We start from the raw sequence: 18,059 nt of genomic DNA, 5'->3' as shown, positions 1-18,059 counted from the left end.
GTTGTAGATGCTGTCACCACAAACACGCCACCATAGATTGCATGCAATTTCTCTACAACAAATCCAAAAATATCACAACACATGCTAAAAAAAGTAATAACATGCCCTAGTAGGGTAACATAGGAGATTTTAAAACACGGATATTACAAGATCTAGATAGTACTAACACCTCAGATTCTGCCAAATAAAAGAATAGTGACTAGAAAACCTCAAAAAACAGCTGATTTTGTGGGGGCTTTTGAAAAGTGTCCACCTATTTATTCATGCCGGGTTCCAATCAGAATTGTAGCCTACTAGGGACAAGACATGGTGAATTGGTTGACCAGATAGTCAAACAAAGCGAGCGAGCATCAGTGAGTGGTGGTATCTCGGTTGTAGAACTGATCCAAGGTCTTTGCTGGAATGCGATGGAGAAGTTCACGGGGGAAGATACGCAGCAGCGTCCACGCCAGATCTAGCGATTGGAAGATGTTGCGGGTGTCATATGCACCTTGAGCGACAAATTTCCTCTCAAATTTGTCAAGAAACTCAAGGTAGAGCTGTATTTCCAAGAGAATGGCTAGCATATGATTAGTAACTCATGCTCCACGAGAGAGAGAGAGAGAGAGAGAGAGAGAGAGAGAGAGAGAGAGAGAGAGAGTTGCAAAAATGACAAGGTGCGTGTGAAATAAGGCATGGAGGAGCCCCTGTGTGTGTTGACAGAGGGAGGGAGAGAGAGAGAGAGAGACCAGATCCTCGGAAGAAAGCGCTTCTTCTCCCACCACTGCTTTCATTGCCTGAACATCCTTCCCAATTGCATAATTTGCATACAACTGAGCACAGAAAATTCAATGGTGGAAAGTTAGCCATCCTTCTTAAAGCAACCATACATAGGGTTTTATATCTCTGACTGCCTCACCTGGTTGGAAACATCAGAATGATCGCGGCGAGTCATACCCTCACCAATAGCACTCTGCATGGAAAATACTAATTTAATGAGAACCTATATTTATCTTTTATCTTCTTCTTTTTTCATGAATGAATAGTGTTCCATGTATCTCAAAAACTAAAAGCTAAATTCAAACACAACCCTTCAAATCCATGACCTGCATCGATAACTACCTTCATCAATCGTGAGAGAGACGGAAGGACATTGATTGGCGGGTATATCTGTTCAATACATGAGTCAAACACTGTTTAGTTTTGACAGTTGTACCAAACAGTTCGCATAGCATACCCAGGCATGATATGCAATTTTCTGAAAATTGAACTGGATAAAATCATAAGCAGGACAGATGAGAAACTGTGTGATATTTTTGTAAATTAATAAAATGTATATTAAAAAAAAAGTATTAGAAAATGTATGATTAGTCAATCATATTCTAACACTTCCACATCAAATTAACAACCAAAAACTAATTTAGAGCCATTAAGAATCATGAAATCCCACACCATCCATTTTTCAAGCAGATAACTTTCTTCATGTACTATATTTGTTGTAAAGGAATCATGTGATCATGAAGAATATTCTAACAGATTTGAATGAAATCATAAGATCTGCACTGAAATCACTTCTTATAATCATGCCAAGTTTATAATATGAAATTGAAACCAACCCCCGCCCCCGCCCCCCCCCCCCCCCAAGATGTATATCTGTACCTGTCGGTTGTAGAGCTGCCTGTCAATGTATATTTGTCCCTCAGTGATGTAACCAGTAAGATCTGGAGTGGGATGTGTGATGTCTGATCCATGCAAGAAAACCAGTCATGTGTAATGCACAGCCAATGAAATAGGAAGACATGTCATGGTAGAATAGAATGCGTGGAGATACTTTTATGATATGCTTACCATCATTAGGCATGGTTAAAATGGGGATCTGTGTGATGGAACCCTTTCGTCCTTCTATACGTCCAGCTCGCTCATATATTGTTGCTAAATCAGTATACATATAACCAGGGTACCCACGTCTACCTGGCACCTCCTCTCGAGCAGCGGACACCTGCAGTGAAGATGGGTTAGTTCACTTCCCATGGGTTGCAACAATGGAGCTGTTCGTGTTATAAGACAAGAACCTAACAAAAATTGCTTACATCCGTGTACTGCTCACAGCAAATAAAAAGACAATAAAATATAAGAACCTTTTTCTCTTGCATTGTCAACACAGTTAGGAGAGCTGTAACTTAATCACCACAAAACATGAAGCTACTAAAAGCCCAGATACGAACACGATCACCCATGAGGAAAATGTAGAGACAAATTGGATATAAAATACATGTTACTTATGAATGCCGACAACTTGAACCATATATACAACTTCATAATACTCAATATTATGTAACTTATTTATACATGAGTTTAAGAGCATTGCCACGTTTAGTAAAGTAAAGACTACACGGCATGTTTGGATGACTAGGGTGACCCTGGAGGGCCTTCACAGGTGGTTACACTCTGGGTAGATAGATGAGAAGATCATGCCCAAAATAGCAGCATGACAACAGAGGAGTTTTGCCACCATATCACTGGAGACTTGGGATTTTAAATATATGATGATGAGTGTTATAGTACACAGCTGTGTACATGCAGAGCACCATACCGATGGTGTACACAGTCGTGTGTATTCCTGATGAACACCATATTGATGGACATCTCTGAGTTATTATCCTTCAGTAATCTTTTAAGTATCTTTCGGTGATATAATTTGTTTTGGTAATTATCTGTTCGTAAACAGAAAATTATTTTTGTAATTAGAAAATTATAAATAAAGGATTCCAGAGTAGGAGAAATTAGATGTTCGCTCTTCTTTTCCCTATTTCAACAATGAGGATGATAACCACTGCACAGCTCCTCCTGGTAGTGACACACCAGCTGCCCCCAAGCCCGGGTGAAGTTGGGAGGATTGGTGGTGGAGGTGATGCCAAATTGCCAATGGTGATGGTGAGAAATTATATCCAATATAAGTGGGAAAGCTGATATTGCTAGCCTGCTCTTGATTGATACAGTATCACAAGGACCTTGATCCAATTAAAAGAAACATAGCGCGCATCAAACTTGTCTGGGTTAAATGAAACTAATTTTTTAAAAAATGTAATCATCATATGCACAGATAAAAAAGGAATTTGATAGAAAAAGTATGGGGATTTATTACCTCACGAAGAGCATCTGCATATGAGCTCATATCTGTTAGTATGACTAAGACATGCTTCCCACATTCATAAGCCAAATATTCTGCAGTTGTAAGTGCAATTCTAGGAGTAATAATGCGCTCAATAGTGGGATCATTGGCCTGTACAAAGAGCATATCAGAAAAAGGCAGTATAAAGAACCAGTTGACGTCACCAGACTTCAAACTAGGAAGATATCCATAAACTGCTATTTTGACAGCACTTCAATACACACGCGTGCGCGCGCACACACACACATATAGTCGCACCGTAATAAGAGTCAGGTCAATTCTAACCAACATACCAGATTTAGAAAAAGGGTAACTCTCTCCATCGAACCATTTTCTTCAAAATCGCGTTTGAAGAACTGTGCCGTCTCCATGTTTACTCCCATAGCTGCAAATACAATGGCAAAATTGTCTTCTTCTCCACCCTGTCAATCCATGAAAAAGGATAAGAACAACTCATATTACTCAAAATTAAAATCCAATGTGCCTTGCAGCTTTAAGGCCAAAAAGATAACTGTCATTTTACAATTGACAGCAAGCAAGACAAATCACCACGTTCTCCAGGAAAAAATTACAGACCGCTATTGCCTTGTCATTATGATAAGTATTAGTTTGCCGTTGTAATTGGCTCAATTTGATATTTACGATTTCAATGACTAAAACACAAAATATCAGAAGCCTTTTATTAGTCGTCCAGACCAGGTTATGAAATTTTAAACCTTGGAAGAAATGATACCAATTACTGTCTGTCTGCTTCTCAATCAGTTAACTTGATATGTAAAGGAGTTGATTATACACCTCCATGAGATTTTCTGTCTTCTCCAATCGCTTCACAAGACCAGCCTGACGACAAATCTGAGCAGCTATTTCATTATGTGGAAGCCCTGCGGCAGAGAAGAGAGGAATCTTTTGTCCTCGGGCAATGGAGTTCATGACATCAATTGTAGATATCCCTGTCTGAATCATCTCTTCTGGGTAGGTTCTCTCACTAGGGTTGATAGAACTTCCTGAAATATTCTCACAAGAGTTTAAAGATGTACAGAAAGAGCATGTGTCGGTCCAATAGAATAGCCAACAATTACTTAAAATCCATCAGCTCCAGTGAAATGACTCACCAGAAATATCCAAGTAGGCCTCAGGCAATATAGGAGGGCCATTATCAATAGGTCTCCCTGATCCATTGAAAATGCGTCCAAGCATATCCATTGAAACAGGAGTTTTCAGAACCTGCAAATGAAAAAAACAGAAAAATGCAACCATGAAGTTATATCATCGATGCAATCGAAGGTAAAAGCTCCCTTTCCTTGGTGTGGCAAAGAAGGCCAGCCTGGTGGATAGTTGAGTAGACCTTATATAGATATAGTGAAACAACTACAGAGGTCGAGATCAACCTTTTTCTTTTTCTTTTTTGAAAGGTAATGATATTTTATTAAAGAAAGCCAAAGAAAAAATCTGAGGCGAATTACAACAGCCAAACCCAATACAAAGGGGAAAGATTACATTATACAAAGGGCTCAAGACATCAAGCCCACCCCATAACATCCAACTTAGCCCTTCTAAACACCTCAGTGAAAGAAAAAGAAAATGTTCCACTCCAATATACAGCAACAAAAAAGATCACAGAAAGTTTGAAGGGCTTGTTGGAATGTATTGCAGTGTGAGAATGTGGTAGAATTAGACCAAGCCATATAAGAGGCAGACAGGCCTGGAGCATCCCACAGGTTCTGGATGGCAGGATAGTGCTAAACGCTCATCTGAAAAACCACCCTAAAATGGGAATTTTGACAATGATAAGTTGGATCCATCACCATCACATTCTCATTTGAGTCCTTGGATGCATGGGTCCACTGATCTTTCAAGGACGTTACAAGCAGACCCTTGGCGTTCATGATGCTCATGCAGTAAAGAAAAGAAATTAAAAGCAACTCTTTGTTGAAATTCATTCCCTTGTACAATGGATGAATTTCAAGATTAAATTTTTGAAAGACAAAAGGAAAAAACAAGGTCAGTTACCTCTCCTGTGAATTGCACAGTTGTATATTTGTTATCGATTCCTGATGTTCCTTCAAAAACCTGACAAACATGAAACATCAACAAATTATACAGGATGATAGAGAGAGGGAGGGAGAGAACACATTCAGTTTTTAATGAATGCTTCTCAATGAAAAGGAATATGAAAAAAATTAATAATATTAAAGGAGTACATTTTCCATTAAATAGTGGTAGGCATGTGATGCGCGTGGACAGAGGAAAGGGAATATGTAAACAGGTGAAGGTTCAACAGAAGAATTGGACTGAAAAAGGAATAACAACCTGGACAATAGCTTTCTCCCCATCAACCTCCAGGACCTGGCCGCGGCGTGTTGTGCCATCTCCCAATCGTATGTTGACAATCTCCTGATATTTAGGACCCTAGAACAGTTTGACAGCATGCACAGTGCATGGATGAGTATAGTCCATAGTAAAGTACATCATGTGGGGACAGCATGATAAAGAAGTTCAACTGAAGAAGAAAGCAAGCAAGTATACCTTAACTTTTTCCAAAATAACCAGTGGTCCTGCGACTCCTGACACAGTCCTGTACTCTGTGATGTACATCAAAGTTACACTCACAAATCAATATTCTTAGGAATCTAAAATTTACTAGCACTGCTATGGGTTTCCAGATGAAGACAACTTTTTTCGGGAAGAGTAGATGAAGCCAACTTATTGCATAAAATAATAAACAAAAAGCATAATTCCTTTTTTTTGGTGTGTGCATGCGTGCGTGTGTGTGTGTGTGCGGGGAAGAATATAGAGAAAAGCATGATTCTTTTCTTCACCATATTGAAAACCACAGTTAAAGAGAGCCCAAGGAAAAATCCACTGGACCTTACCAACAAAATTCACAATAAATTTAGATGGATAAAGTAATATAATAGTCTTATCACTGTAGTGGGCAAATGATTGAACCCTGCTGCTTTTACGGGACAGACTTTTTTTTGCTTGAAGAGAACAAATTTTCCAAGCTTTAAACTCCAAATACAAATCATAAATCTAGCCGCTTGCTAGACACAATAGCATTGCACTGACATCAAAAGTAAATTCATAGAGAAGGCAATCATCTAAAATTCAAGATAACCAAACCTAATCAAGGAATAGGATAAAATTTTCATATAGAAACCACAATTGACTAGCTGAACAAAGATTGAAAATAGAATGATGGATGACAAATCATATCCAATGCTTCCAAAGGATACCACCAGATGCCTGAAGAACACTTATAAAAGTCAAACTAGATCAATGTTTTACAAACGTGTTAACCAGGCACATTAGGGGCAATCTGAGACATGGATAAGCTCATCATCATCAATCCTGAGCATATTTCAATTTTGATGTGGCAACATTTGTCAGGTCTTCAAAATTTCAAGGGATTTTCCCATATGGCCGCCTGCCTTTTGGGCTATGGACCGAAAAGCTCCCACTTTTAAACTATTTCTCAAAACCTGCTCATAGTTTTCTCCGTTAGAGATTAAACCGTTTGCTGTTAGTTTCCTATACGTATGGATTTGAATATTTTGGTATTGACAAAACTGCCCTCACCTTCCCGCACTTGGCAATCTCCCCTCATTGCCTTGGGTTCATGGGCATGCCACCTTAACCCCCAACCGAAAGTGGGGCCCGCCTTGTTATTTGTGAAAAAACCATCCCGCCCATCTGTTTTATCAGCTCATTTTAGTGCCCAAGCCCAAAAATGCACCAGATCCAAAGCTCAAAGTGGGACCCATGATGACCCCAAGATTCTTCAACCATGGACATTCAATTCCCACTGGAGCTTGGTATTGGCCTCAACTTTTTGGCACATGACATAAAATGAGAAAGAAAAACAGATAAACAGGGTGGATTTGTCCCAAACATCTTGTGGCCCCACGAGTGTTTTAATTGTGAGCTTTTAATCACCATTGTTTCATGTTTGTGTGACCTACTTGAGCTTTGGATCAACCTCGTTTTTTGTCCCATGCCCTAAAATGGTAGAACAGATGGACAGAGTGGATTCGTCACAAACATCATGGTGGTCCCACCTATGGTTGAACAACTATCACCCTCTATGGACTTAATCTCACATTGATTGATGTTGATTGCCATGCTAACCAAACCCTGACCATAAGTGGGGCTCACTTTGATGTTTGTGAGAAATATACCTGCCCATCTGTTTTTCAGCTCATTTTAGGGCACGGACCTAAAAATGAGGCAGATCCAAAGCTCAAAGTGGGCCCAAGATCGCCTCTAGATGTTTTAACAGTGGTCGTTCCATCTCGCTTTTTCCTGTCGTGTGGCTCACTGGAGCTTGGTATCAGCCTCATTTTTGGGCATAAGCCATAAACTGAGCCGAAAAAACAAATGGACGGTGTAGATTAGTAGAACATATCCCATGACTAGATGAATATTTCAATAGTGGGCATTTATTCTCCAATTTTCATGTTCGGTTGGCCACTCAAGCTTTTGATTCGCCTCATTTTTTTTGATCCGTGCCCTAAAATGAGGTGGCAAAACGGATGGATTGGATTTGTTACAAACACCATGGCGGCCCCAACCTAGGTTGAGCAACCCTCTCCTCTGGACTTAAATGTCCGGCAAACCTCTCGCTCGCCATTGATGAACGTTAATTGTCATGCCCACCTAACTCTGACCGTATGTTGGGCCCACCTTGATGTTTGTGATAAATCCACCTCGTCCATCTATTTTTCCAGCTCATTTTAGAGTATGGACCCAAAAATGAGGTAGATCTAAGGCTCAAAATGGCCCCAAGATGGCCTCAAGATGTTTCAACAGTGGGAATTCAATATTACTATTTTCTGTTTTTCTAGCCCACTTGAGCTATGGATTTGCTTCATTTTTGGGCACATTCCCTAAAATGAGCGGAGAAAACAAATGGACGGATTGAATTTCTCATAAACATCCTTTGACCCCATGAATGTTTCAGTCGTTGGCATTCAATCCCTACTCTTTCCTATTCGTTGGGCCTACTTAAGATTTGTATCAACCTCATTTTAATCCAGTGCTCTAAAATCAGTGGACAAATTCTATGGACGGGGTGGATTCCTCATTCTGAGGCCATGCATTAAAATTATGCAATCCATGAGTTGGACTTGCATTCTTGTACGATATGTCGTAAGCGTCAGAGGAAAGGTTGTGCGAGACCTGGGAAGGTTGTAACGGCGGGCATCATTGTCCCCAATTGTGGTTCACTTGAGCTTTGGATCTACCTCATTTTTGGGTTCATGCCCCAAGTGATATGGAAAAATGGACGGACGGTGCAAATATAACACAAACACCATGATGGCCCACTGAACTTTGCGACCTCAATACGGTACAGGGGTTGGTGCTCTCTTACACATTGTAAGCCGAGTCCGTCTGAATCGTGGTATTAGCATCGATGAGCACTGTTAGGACAAAAATGTTGTTTTGTTTTGGTTTGGGGGTTGGAATATTTGTATTCTAACATAACAAGGAAAGATAAAATGAAATAATGCTCGTCATCCAAGATTTTATTAATCTAAGTTCTTATTACATTCCTTACATTGTACTTGATTCTAAAACATGACATAGTTAATTGTATAACATTAAATGACAATTAAGAATAGTGATTTTGGCAGCATTTTGGCCGTATAGAGTGTATGTCGAAATGATAGAAGACTTATGCGAGTTTGAAACCTGGCTTCATGCCGATACACGAGCTAAAAGACTTGAATTGATAACCCATAACCTTGATTATGGGTCCAACAATGACTTTGTTGAATGATTTGTGCGGGACCATTGTTACGCGGTCGTGTAAGATAGTCTTGTTGTGCGGTCGCGCAAGATAACCTTGTTGTGCAGTCGCGCAACAGGCTCAATTCCTACACTTTTCTTTTCTCTTTCTTCCTCGACTTCGTGAACTTCTCGATACCTGAGTTCCGTGATTCTTCTACTCCAAGAGATCTCAAATGTTCCCAATATGCAAATGAGAGGGAGGAGGGGGTATTTATAAGCATCCACACATGTGAAACTCTGTTTTTGCACAACTCAATATTGTTGCGTGGTCTCGCAACACCTTCAGAACCCACGCAACACCTTCAGAACCTGCACAACTCCTTGAGAACCCGCACAACTACTTGATAGCCCGCACAACACCTTCAAAACCCGCGCAACACCTTCAGAACTTGCGCAACTCCTTCAGAACCTGCGCAATACCTTCAAAACCCGCACGACACCTTGAGAACCCGCACGACTCTTTTAGAACCCGCACAACACCTTAATGAATTTTTTTTATGCCATAACAAGCACCAAGCTAAGTACACCAATAAATCAATCTCGTAGTCTGTTAGGTGGCCTTAAAAAAACAGTTAAAGTAAAACAATGGCAACTACATATGCTCATCAGCTAAATTCATGGCTAGATACGTGTGATCGGTGTGATTTTGACAATCTCGATCCATCACTGCCACGTGATTGGTGGATGCTAGCTGAAAAGAGATGTCTATGCAATCAACAAACCGCACCTATCTTCATGCAGAGTCGTGTTCATGTGGACCCCGCCTATCCTCTTGTGGCTGCAATCGATGAGTGGGCTTGCCAAAAGGGAGGGCAGTACTATCATTTGACAAAGGTAAAGCCGATAGTAGGCATGAACCAGTGATATCTATGATCACCCAGGGGTAAAATTGAAAAAGGTGGGCAGGTTTTGGGAAATAGTTTAAAAGTGGGAGGTTTTCGGTGTATAGCCGAAAAGGCAGACGACCGTATGGAAAAATCCCAATTTTTAATCTGAAAGAATCTCCTTGAGCCATCAATGGTCTTCTTCTCAAATGGATATGACTCTCAAAGAAAGTGGCTCTTCAAACTAGTTAGCATTGCTATTGTCACTTATGATTATGAGTCTTACGGCAACCATTCATCACCTTTTAAAGAGGAGAGAATGGTCAAAAGCTTATCTTCTCCGGAAACCAATAAGCTTCCGAGCTCCCGTGGACTCAGATAACCATGACATCTGGACTTAAAGAAGTCCCAAAAGCACCTTTCAAGGGAGTGAATGCGGGTGAGTAACCTATAGGATATACACTTTCACATGCATGTCACATTGAGGAAAGACAGTTTTGACATACAATTGAGAAGGAGAGGACCCGTAACAAACCAACTGATAATATTCGACAATCTAGAGTATTTTAGCAACTGGTGCAAAACCCAAATGCACCTTACCATATATCACCACCCCTTGCCACTAACTGAGACATTAATCATTTCCACAGGTCCACAAGTCAAATGTTTTAACGTGTAAATTTGCTTAATAGGATTCTCAAATCTCCTCAATAACAGAAAACTCTTCCTGCATTTGTTTTTGGCACCAGTACAAGATATCTCAAGCTCCATGTACTAGGTGTAAAATAAAAAAGGACCCGTGCAATAGTGGGGATAGTTTTTGAAACTCCAAAAGAATGAAGTTTCGATACCATCAAAAGAATAACACTTTTGGAATGAAACCTTCTTCACTGGCTACCAGCACAAAGGATACACATATGAAAATGTAATTCTAAGGACTTTATATAAATGGAAGCAATGACCAATAGTCCGCAGCCAGCGACTTATCAGTACAGTTTGAGTAACTTAAAGAGTAGCTACTGAACACCACGAATATTGTTTCTGCACCTTCCAAAAGTGTCAAGCCTCTCATTTGAATTGATTAGATTATAATATTCAGGAATATATCTTCCTCGAAGATAATGTGTTTGAAAGGTAATCTGGGGCAGAATACATGATGTCAGTGATGCAACCATAACAGCATATCTGCAAGGGCACTGATTCCTTTAAAGGAAGACCACTGAAATCTACAACTTTAGATTCCCGAAAAGCTGGAAACAATGTCGAAGTCAATATCTTATATGCAACTTCTTCCAGATACGCCCATATTTAGATAAAACCTTCTAAAAATGCAAAGATAAGATGCACATTTGAAATCATATAATAGATTGAACATAAAGTAAAACATACCCATGCCAATTTCCAATGATCCCTCCTCCATGTCAGTATTATTTTGTGTGACTCCCATCTTCCAAAAATCCAGACATAACACGTTACACAGTTTGGTAGAAGAGGAACAACTTATTACAATCATAATACAAAACAATCCAATCATAAACTTGGTCAAGCTATATATATATGTGAAAACAACAGAAACAATTCTTGGAGTTCTGCCATTTGCTCAAAACTCCTTTATTTGGGACGAACTTAGCAGAAACAGAGCAAACTGAAGCTTCTGAATCCACCCAAACCGTCACTCGATGAATGGTTTCGGCAAATGACAGTAAAAGAGTTTCAGACTTAGTCATGCCCTGGAGGTCATCCTATTTAGTGATGTCAAACCGTCTGAACTCAGAGAACTAGAAGCCAAAACCTTCTGCACCTATATTCTATCAAAATCCAAATAAAAAATCCCCACCAATACTTCTAGTCAAAACAAAAGCACACAAGTTTCTAAACATTGTCATTGTTCAATCTGTCTTATCTTATCATACAAAATATTCCCAAATCAGCAAAACCCCAAAAAATTCAAAGCTTCTGCTTGCTTTAAACCATCACCTTTTTTAATGGTGCACTAACCATCGCCCTACAAATAATTTTAGTCAAAACAACAGCAAAGAGTTTGTCAACTCATCTTTTGGCTCAAAACATGGGATTTTCAGTATAAAAACTACTAAAAGCAGCAAAACCTCAAAACCAACAAACCAACTTCCTATCTCTAAATTTTGAACATACAAATTGTTTGATTGAAGCCATCCGATTCTCCAACATAAAATTTCCAGGGATCAGCAAATGTGACTCATGTCACCAAACCAAACCGATCCCAACAAATAATTTTAGTCAAGGCCTTAAGAGTTCTAAAGCCTTCCTTACCAGAAAGAACACAAAAGCTTAAGGGTACATCTTGGTCTGCCTAAAAACACGTTGGAAACTGATTTGGGATGAAAGCACATCACTCCTGCCCACGTTTCTAGGGATACCCAAACATTTCCTTATCCTTTCAGGTCTCAATGATATAGGAAGCTCACATGATACGTGCTGACCGCTGGATATAAAAACACATCCCGCAAATGAAGTTCTCTGGTTCACCAGAGCCCCAAATGCTTGGTTTAACAAACCACTATCCATTTAGCCAGCTAATTAAGCTGCATCAAAATGCACCCAAAACCACTCTAACTAATCCGAACCATTACCCTACGAATTTTGTAAATCTAACTAGCAGCAATCCTGTTTTAGAACTCATTTCTAAATAAATGAAAACCCAGATAAAGATCCAAAAGTTCAGAATACAACTTTCACAGTGCTGATCGCATTCAGTCCCAAATATGAATTCAATCAGATAAAGCCTATTTCAGGACCAAAAATTTCGACCTAGAAATCTGAAAAACATATAGATTTTTCTGCAGTGGGTGGATTTCCTCCAAGGAAAATGCAGAGAGAGAGAGAGAGAGAGAGAGAGAGAGAGAGAGAGAGAGGTTGATCTACGGACCAAATGAGAAAGAGATAGAGAATCGCATACAAAGAAGTCAGGAAATATGGAAAGAAAAAAGCGATACCGATACCATAGCATCCCATGCTGAATTTTCCAATCTAAAGTATACACTGACTTACAAACGGGAAATTTCACCTTAGAAATAGATTTCGTTGAATAGAGATTTTTTGCCAGAGAAAAAAAAAACTGCAAAGATCATTTGAACTAGATCGATTCTGCTTTGAGTAACGTATCGAAACAGCAGATCTTCGAATCGTGCAATTGCAGAGAAAATAAAAAAATATAAGATCGAAAATGAAGAGAATTCGAACGGAAGTGGAAGGGAACGAGATCTGGAAACGAAAAAATACCTTCGATTTCTCAGAGAGAGAGAGAGAGCTCCGAAGAGAAATGCTCTCGCTCTTTTTATCAAGCTTGGAGACAGAGATCTGACGCTTACAGGGGGCGATTATTTTAGGAGGAAATGAGTCACATCATTTGGTCCTCGGCCGGTATGTCCATCTGATCCTGTGTTACCCTCAGGCCTTGCGTTCGTACGGTGGGGACATCAGGTTCAACCTTGGGCCTTGGATCTGTGGGTCCTGCCAGATGTATTTGTAAAATCCACTCCGTCCATCACGTTCGTCCTTGATTCTAGGGACTACGAAAGAAATCGGCCAGATCCACCGCTTAGGTTATCCGTCAGAGAACAAGATGGAATACCAACCATAGGTTTTTGTGGGCCACCATGATGTATATATTTCATCAAGCCCGTTAATCAGGTGTAAATCACCAGGATTAAGTGAACTTTCAAAAATCAGACTGATCCGAAAATCAGTTGGACCACACCACGTGAACTTTTTAGGATCAATTTTCAGTTGTTCCAAGTGTATAACCTCATAGATGGGTGTTTACCCTGTGGAATATGCTGTTTATGGGCCACCGATCCAACAGACGTTCGGCATACTGCTACGCACGTGTGACTCAGTTTCTCTACGTGTGAAACGTGTCCACGTGGCGATGGCTGCCAGATCAAATAACCTGGCTGGCCCGCTCATCAAGTGGGCCACAGTGCACAAATGAACGGTCAGTAAACGATGCCACAGCTCTGCATTTTCACCATTTCTAAAAATGGTGTGATCCATTTACTTTCCACGTGTCATACATTCATAGTAATGCGTCTGCATAATGTATAATTATTACAAATTACGTAGCTTTTTCTCTCGACTAGCGACATCCGGAAGTGGATTAGGCGTTAGGGTGTAACCTTCACCGTGGGGCCCACCTTAATGATGTGATCTATACCCACACTGGTCGTCCGTTTTTCCAACCCATTTTAAGGACGCGGTCCAAACATTAAATGGATGTTTTATTTTCTAAAGTAAATTTAATTGCTTTGCAAATGAATAAAAATTATTTCACTTGATTATTACAGTATAGTTTCTAGGATTGATTTGGCATCTACTTCTTTCAACATTAAAATTGAGGATTCCACCAAATATTTGTGGGGCCACAATAATGTATGTGGATTATTCACTAAGTTCAGCAGTAATGCCAACTAAATTTAGGGTATGAGCCAAAAAATAGTAAGATTTAAAGTTCAAATAAACTACACCACAGAAAAAGGGAATCGGAGACCTACTGGTAAAAATTTCTTAGAGCTACTTTTTACTTTGGTGTGAGCCAATTCAATGTTGGATTTGCCTCATTTTGTGGCTCATGCTTCAAAATGTCATGGTAAAGTGAATGGATAACACAAATGTGTCGTATACATCATGATGGGACCCACAAATTTAAGTTAGTCCTTTTAGACCGTTTTCTGAATAAAAGTACCTTCCTATTTTCAAACACAGTGGAATTATAATAAGTGATTATTTACAATGCATTTACAATGAAATTAAAAAATAAAGTAGGCATCCAAATCTTAGCTGCACAATGGAGGGTGTGAATTTCATGTGAAGGCCACTGATATATGTGGCTCATCCACATCATCCATCCATTGTGCGGTTGATTTTAAGGCATGAACCTAAGTTTGAGTTAGATCCAAAGCTCAAGTGGACCATGTCACACAAACCGATGGGTTGAATGCTTACTGTTAAAAAAAAATTTCCGACTGTGATTTCCTATGTCGTAGGCTACTTAGAATTTTGTGTTGCCGCATTTTTGTAATTCATACCCAAAAATATTCAGTTAAAATAACTGGATGGCGTGATATGTCGCATATATCATAATGAACCCCACGTATTTAAATAAGTCCTTTTATGGACCAAGTTTCAATGTGAAAATAACGAATGTAAATAGTTGTAATGAGCTATTTACTAATATTTGCTAATGAATTGAAAAATCAAATACTCCTTTAAGGTTCAAACTCATTTATTATTAAGGCTATCAAGGAATCTTAATATAAGTAGCTTTTCATGTAATTTGTAGACGTCTTCATGTATGGTAACTTATGCTAATGATGACCAAGTTTTTACTGTCCTTGGCATAAGAAAACATAGTATGATTTCACAAAAATGAACCTACCCATACATGGATCCTTACTGTTGCTCGGGTGGTAGACTCTTAAGGAGTTTCAACACCCGGTCAAGGGTTCAAGCATCCATCGATGGTGAAATCCACTACGGCGCAACGTGAGTGTGGGGGGTGTGAGTGTTAGGAAAAAAAAACCCTACCCATCACATGGTGAAGATTTCACAATGCAATTGATAGGTCCACATTAAGTCATTTCTATGAAAATATATTTTTACAACAATCATCCATATTTCTTTAATTGTAGTACAAACATATGAAGCTTATTGATCGCAAATTCCATAAAATGTAAAAGCCAACTCTTATTTCTATTTTAAAATATAGCAACTTCTTTTTTCCTTTTAACCCATGTTACCCAACTTTTAATAGCGGCCATGCTACACAATGGCAGATTGTGACTATGTAAGATAGTTGCAGTCATCCCATTTCATCATGATAATATACAATTCAGATACACATATTGATGTTAGTCAAGTCCAACTTTCCAATCCTTAATTAATAGAAAACAACCAATCTTGACATAGATATGCACTTTGAGACCGGAGGCGATTTCACTGCCTGATCTCCGGTGTTTCACAGGCATGAGGGAGGCAGGATGTTGCTATGGGAGGTGGTTCATAGCTGGAAGTTCCGCGTTTCTCTGGCATGCAAAAAGCAGCATTCTGCTATGTTGGATTGCCTCAATGCCGCCTGTAGACACAGCAGCGCTGGTAGTCTTAATGGTCGACCGCGACAGTAAAAATTCCACGGAGGCAAAAAAGTTAAAATAAAAATAAAAAAATTCAACACCGGGTAATAGGTTTGAGTGCCCGTTGTGATGAAATTCCACTATTGTGGTGAAATTCTACGGTGCGAGTGCATGCAAATAAACAACAAAAGAGAGAAAAACAAGAGAAGAAAAGTGAGAAAATAAGAGGAGTAAAAGAGCTATAGCTTAATTAGAGTTAGAGTTTAATCCTTTTCCCTCTTTATTTACAGAAATAAAATAATACTGTAAGTTTAGGTACTATCCATCAGGCATATAAATATACGGAGACACATCTATATGATTAGATATCAATTGAATGGTTAGGATCGCGTGATCAGCGCTACTTTTGGTTCACAATCAATCTAGAATATTACCGGTGTATCAACTGGTTTGTATGGGTGTAGGCTACATGTGGCAAGTGTAAGTGACACTGACACATCTAAAATATTGTGTGAAACGCACATCATATCCGCTCTTGAAGTATGCGAACGTGCGTGGCTCGTATACACAACCAAAACGTCCTTTCCTGAGACATCATCATGGAGGCTACCACCTTTAAGAGCCCGACAATTCCCCGTAAGTCATTGAGGATCTATCTCTCCCCACGTGGAACATGTGTGCAACATCGATGCCGCACATCAGGTGGCCCACCACCGTACTTGCTGCGACCCAAAAGCAGGACAGTCTGGTCATTGGTGAGCCACATGAGTGCATGGAACGTGAACGGTTGGTTGATTTTTTTCGACCATCTAAATCCCTCCGTACGCGTATGGTCCACGTGGTGATCAAGGTAGCCTACTTCTTTGGGGGTGCGGCTTCAATGGATACCCGACTGTGGGGCCCACTGTGATGTATGTGCCTTACATCGTTGCTGTCCATCGGTTTGAACAGCTCACTTTAGGGTATGATCCAAAAAATGAAGCAGAGTCAAATCTCAGGTGGACCACGCTACAGGAAACAGTGGTATTGACCGTTAAAAACTTTTGCGAGCCACAAAATGCTTTGGATGGTGGGTATTCAATCATTCCCGGGGCTCTTAAGAAGTTTTTAACGGTGGGTATTCAATCACCACTGTTTCCTGTGGTTGTAAATAAACATTTCGATGGGTCTTAAAAAGTTTTTAACGTTGGGTATTCAATCACCACTGTTTCCTGTGGTGTGGTCCACTTAAGCTTTGGATCTGCTTCGTTTTTTGGGACCGTGCCCTAAAATGAACTGTAAAAACGGATTAATGTAGATGTAAGGCACATACATCAAGGTGGGCCCCACAGTCATGGACGCCCACTTCTTTGGGTCACGGGCAGGGCCACCTGATGAATATCCACGATACAATATTGAAATCCCAACTTTTTCAAGAAGCCGTCCACATGCCTCCGGTGGTTTTGAGCCAAGCCCATCCATGTCTAATAAGGGGCCTGATTCAAATCACTCGGAGGTAGGGCCCAATGGTTGATATAGGGCACTAGAGGTGGGCATCGAGTCGAGTCGGATCAGATTGGTCCAACTCAACTCAGTCCGAAACTTTCAATGCTACGATCGAACTTAATTCGATCTGAAACGGAGTCCGAGTCTTCTGACTCGATCCGATCTGTCACACTGCTAGCCTAACTTGAACGGAGTTTGACTTGGTCGGGAAAACCGAGTCGAATCAGGTTGGGTATAGTTCGGATCGAATCCTTTGTTTCAGTGGTAGACATTCAACTCCGTTGCTTTTTGCATCATAGTCCACTTGATCTTTAGATTTGTCTTTTTTTGGACTCAAGCTTTAAGAGGAGCCCGCCAAATGGATGGACGGTTTGGATATAACATATACCTCATGATGGGACTCATAGAACTTATTGATGTCAAATCACCTGCTGGCCTAGTGCATTGGTACACCTGCCAACCAGTGCCCGTCCATGAAAGCTTCACGTACAAATGTCAGTTACGAGTTACCCTCCCATTAAAATATTCATAATCATTTTTTAGGCCCACTGAAGTATGGTTCACAAATCCAAAACATTCATTATGTGTGTCCCACTTGGATGAGGGGTTAGACCAAGTTTCAGATGCATCTAAATTTTAGGTGGGCCCCACTAAGTGCTTTTATATATTTTAGGAATGTCTTCACATGATTTTAGATGG

At 40.0% G+C, this 18,059-nt stretch overlaps 1 protein-coding gene across 2 annotated transcripts; it reads right to left on the bottom strand.

The window, feature by feature from the left end:
* Positions 1–8: 8 nt before the first annotated feature.
* On the bottom strand, positions 9–11,225 carry LOC131256900 (V-type proton ATPase subunit B 2). Of its 2 annotated transcripts, XM_058257994.1 has the most exons (14): positions 11,155–11,225; positions 5,678–5,733; positions 5,462–5,560; positions 5,162–5,221; positions 4,264–4,375; positions 3,947–4,155; positions 3,445–3,573; positions 3,125–3,262; positions 1,828–1,978; positions 1,639–1,721; positions 1,102–1,149; positions 899–952; positions 729–812; positions 9–539 (listed from the first exon to the last, which is right to left on the bottom strand). In XM_058257994.1, the coding sequence occupies exons 1-14, from the start codon at positions 11,210–11,212 to the stop codon at positions 351–353; spliced, it is 1,470 nt and encodes a 489-aa protein (XP_058113977.1). In that variant the 5' UTR covers positions 11,213–11,225; the 3' UTR covers positions 9–350. The 2 variants fall into 2 exon arrangements, with proteins under 2 accessions (XP_058113977.1, XP_058113986.1); XM_058258003.1 differs by lacking the exon at positions 1,102–1,149.
* Between the last annotated feature and the right edge of the window lie 6,834 nt (positions 11,226–18,059).

The sequence above is a fragment of the Magnolia sinica genome, chromosome 1 (genome assembly GCF_029962835.1).
Source record: "Magnolia sinica isolate HGM2019 chromosome 1, MsV1, whole genome shotgun sequence".
NCBI classification, from domain to species: Eukaryota; Viridiplantae; Streptophyta; class Magnoliopsida; order Magnoliales; family Magnoliaceae; genus Magnolia; species Magnolia sinica.
This window is presented reverse-complemented; position numbering and strand designations above follow the sequence as displayed.

What these genes read in the sequence shown, in the direction of transcription:
- LOC131256900 (XM_058257994.1), bottom strand. Translation starts at nt 11,212, where the DNA reads ATGGGAGTCACACAAAATAATACTGACATGGAGGAGGGATCATTGGAA. An exon ending in GGGAGAAAGCTATTGTCCAG is followed by an intron (nt 5,222 to 5,461) that starts GTTGTTATTCCT and finishes CATGTTTGTCAG; the next exon opens with GTTTTTGAAGGAACATCAGG. An exon ending in GGCCTACTTGGATATTTCTG is followed by an intron (nt 4,156 to 4,263) that starts GTGAGTCATTTC and finishes AGAATATTTCAG; the next exon opens with GAAGTTCTATCAACCCTAGT.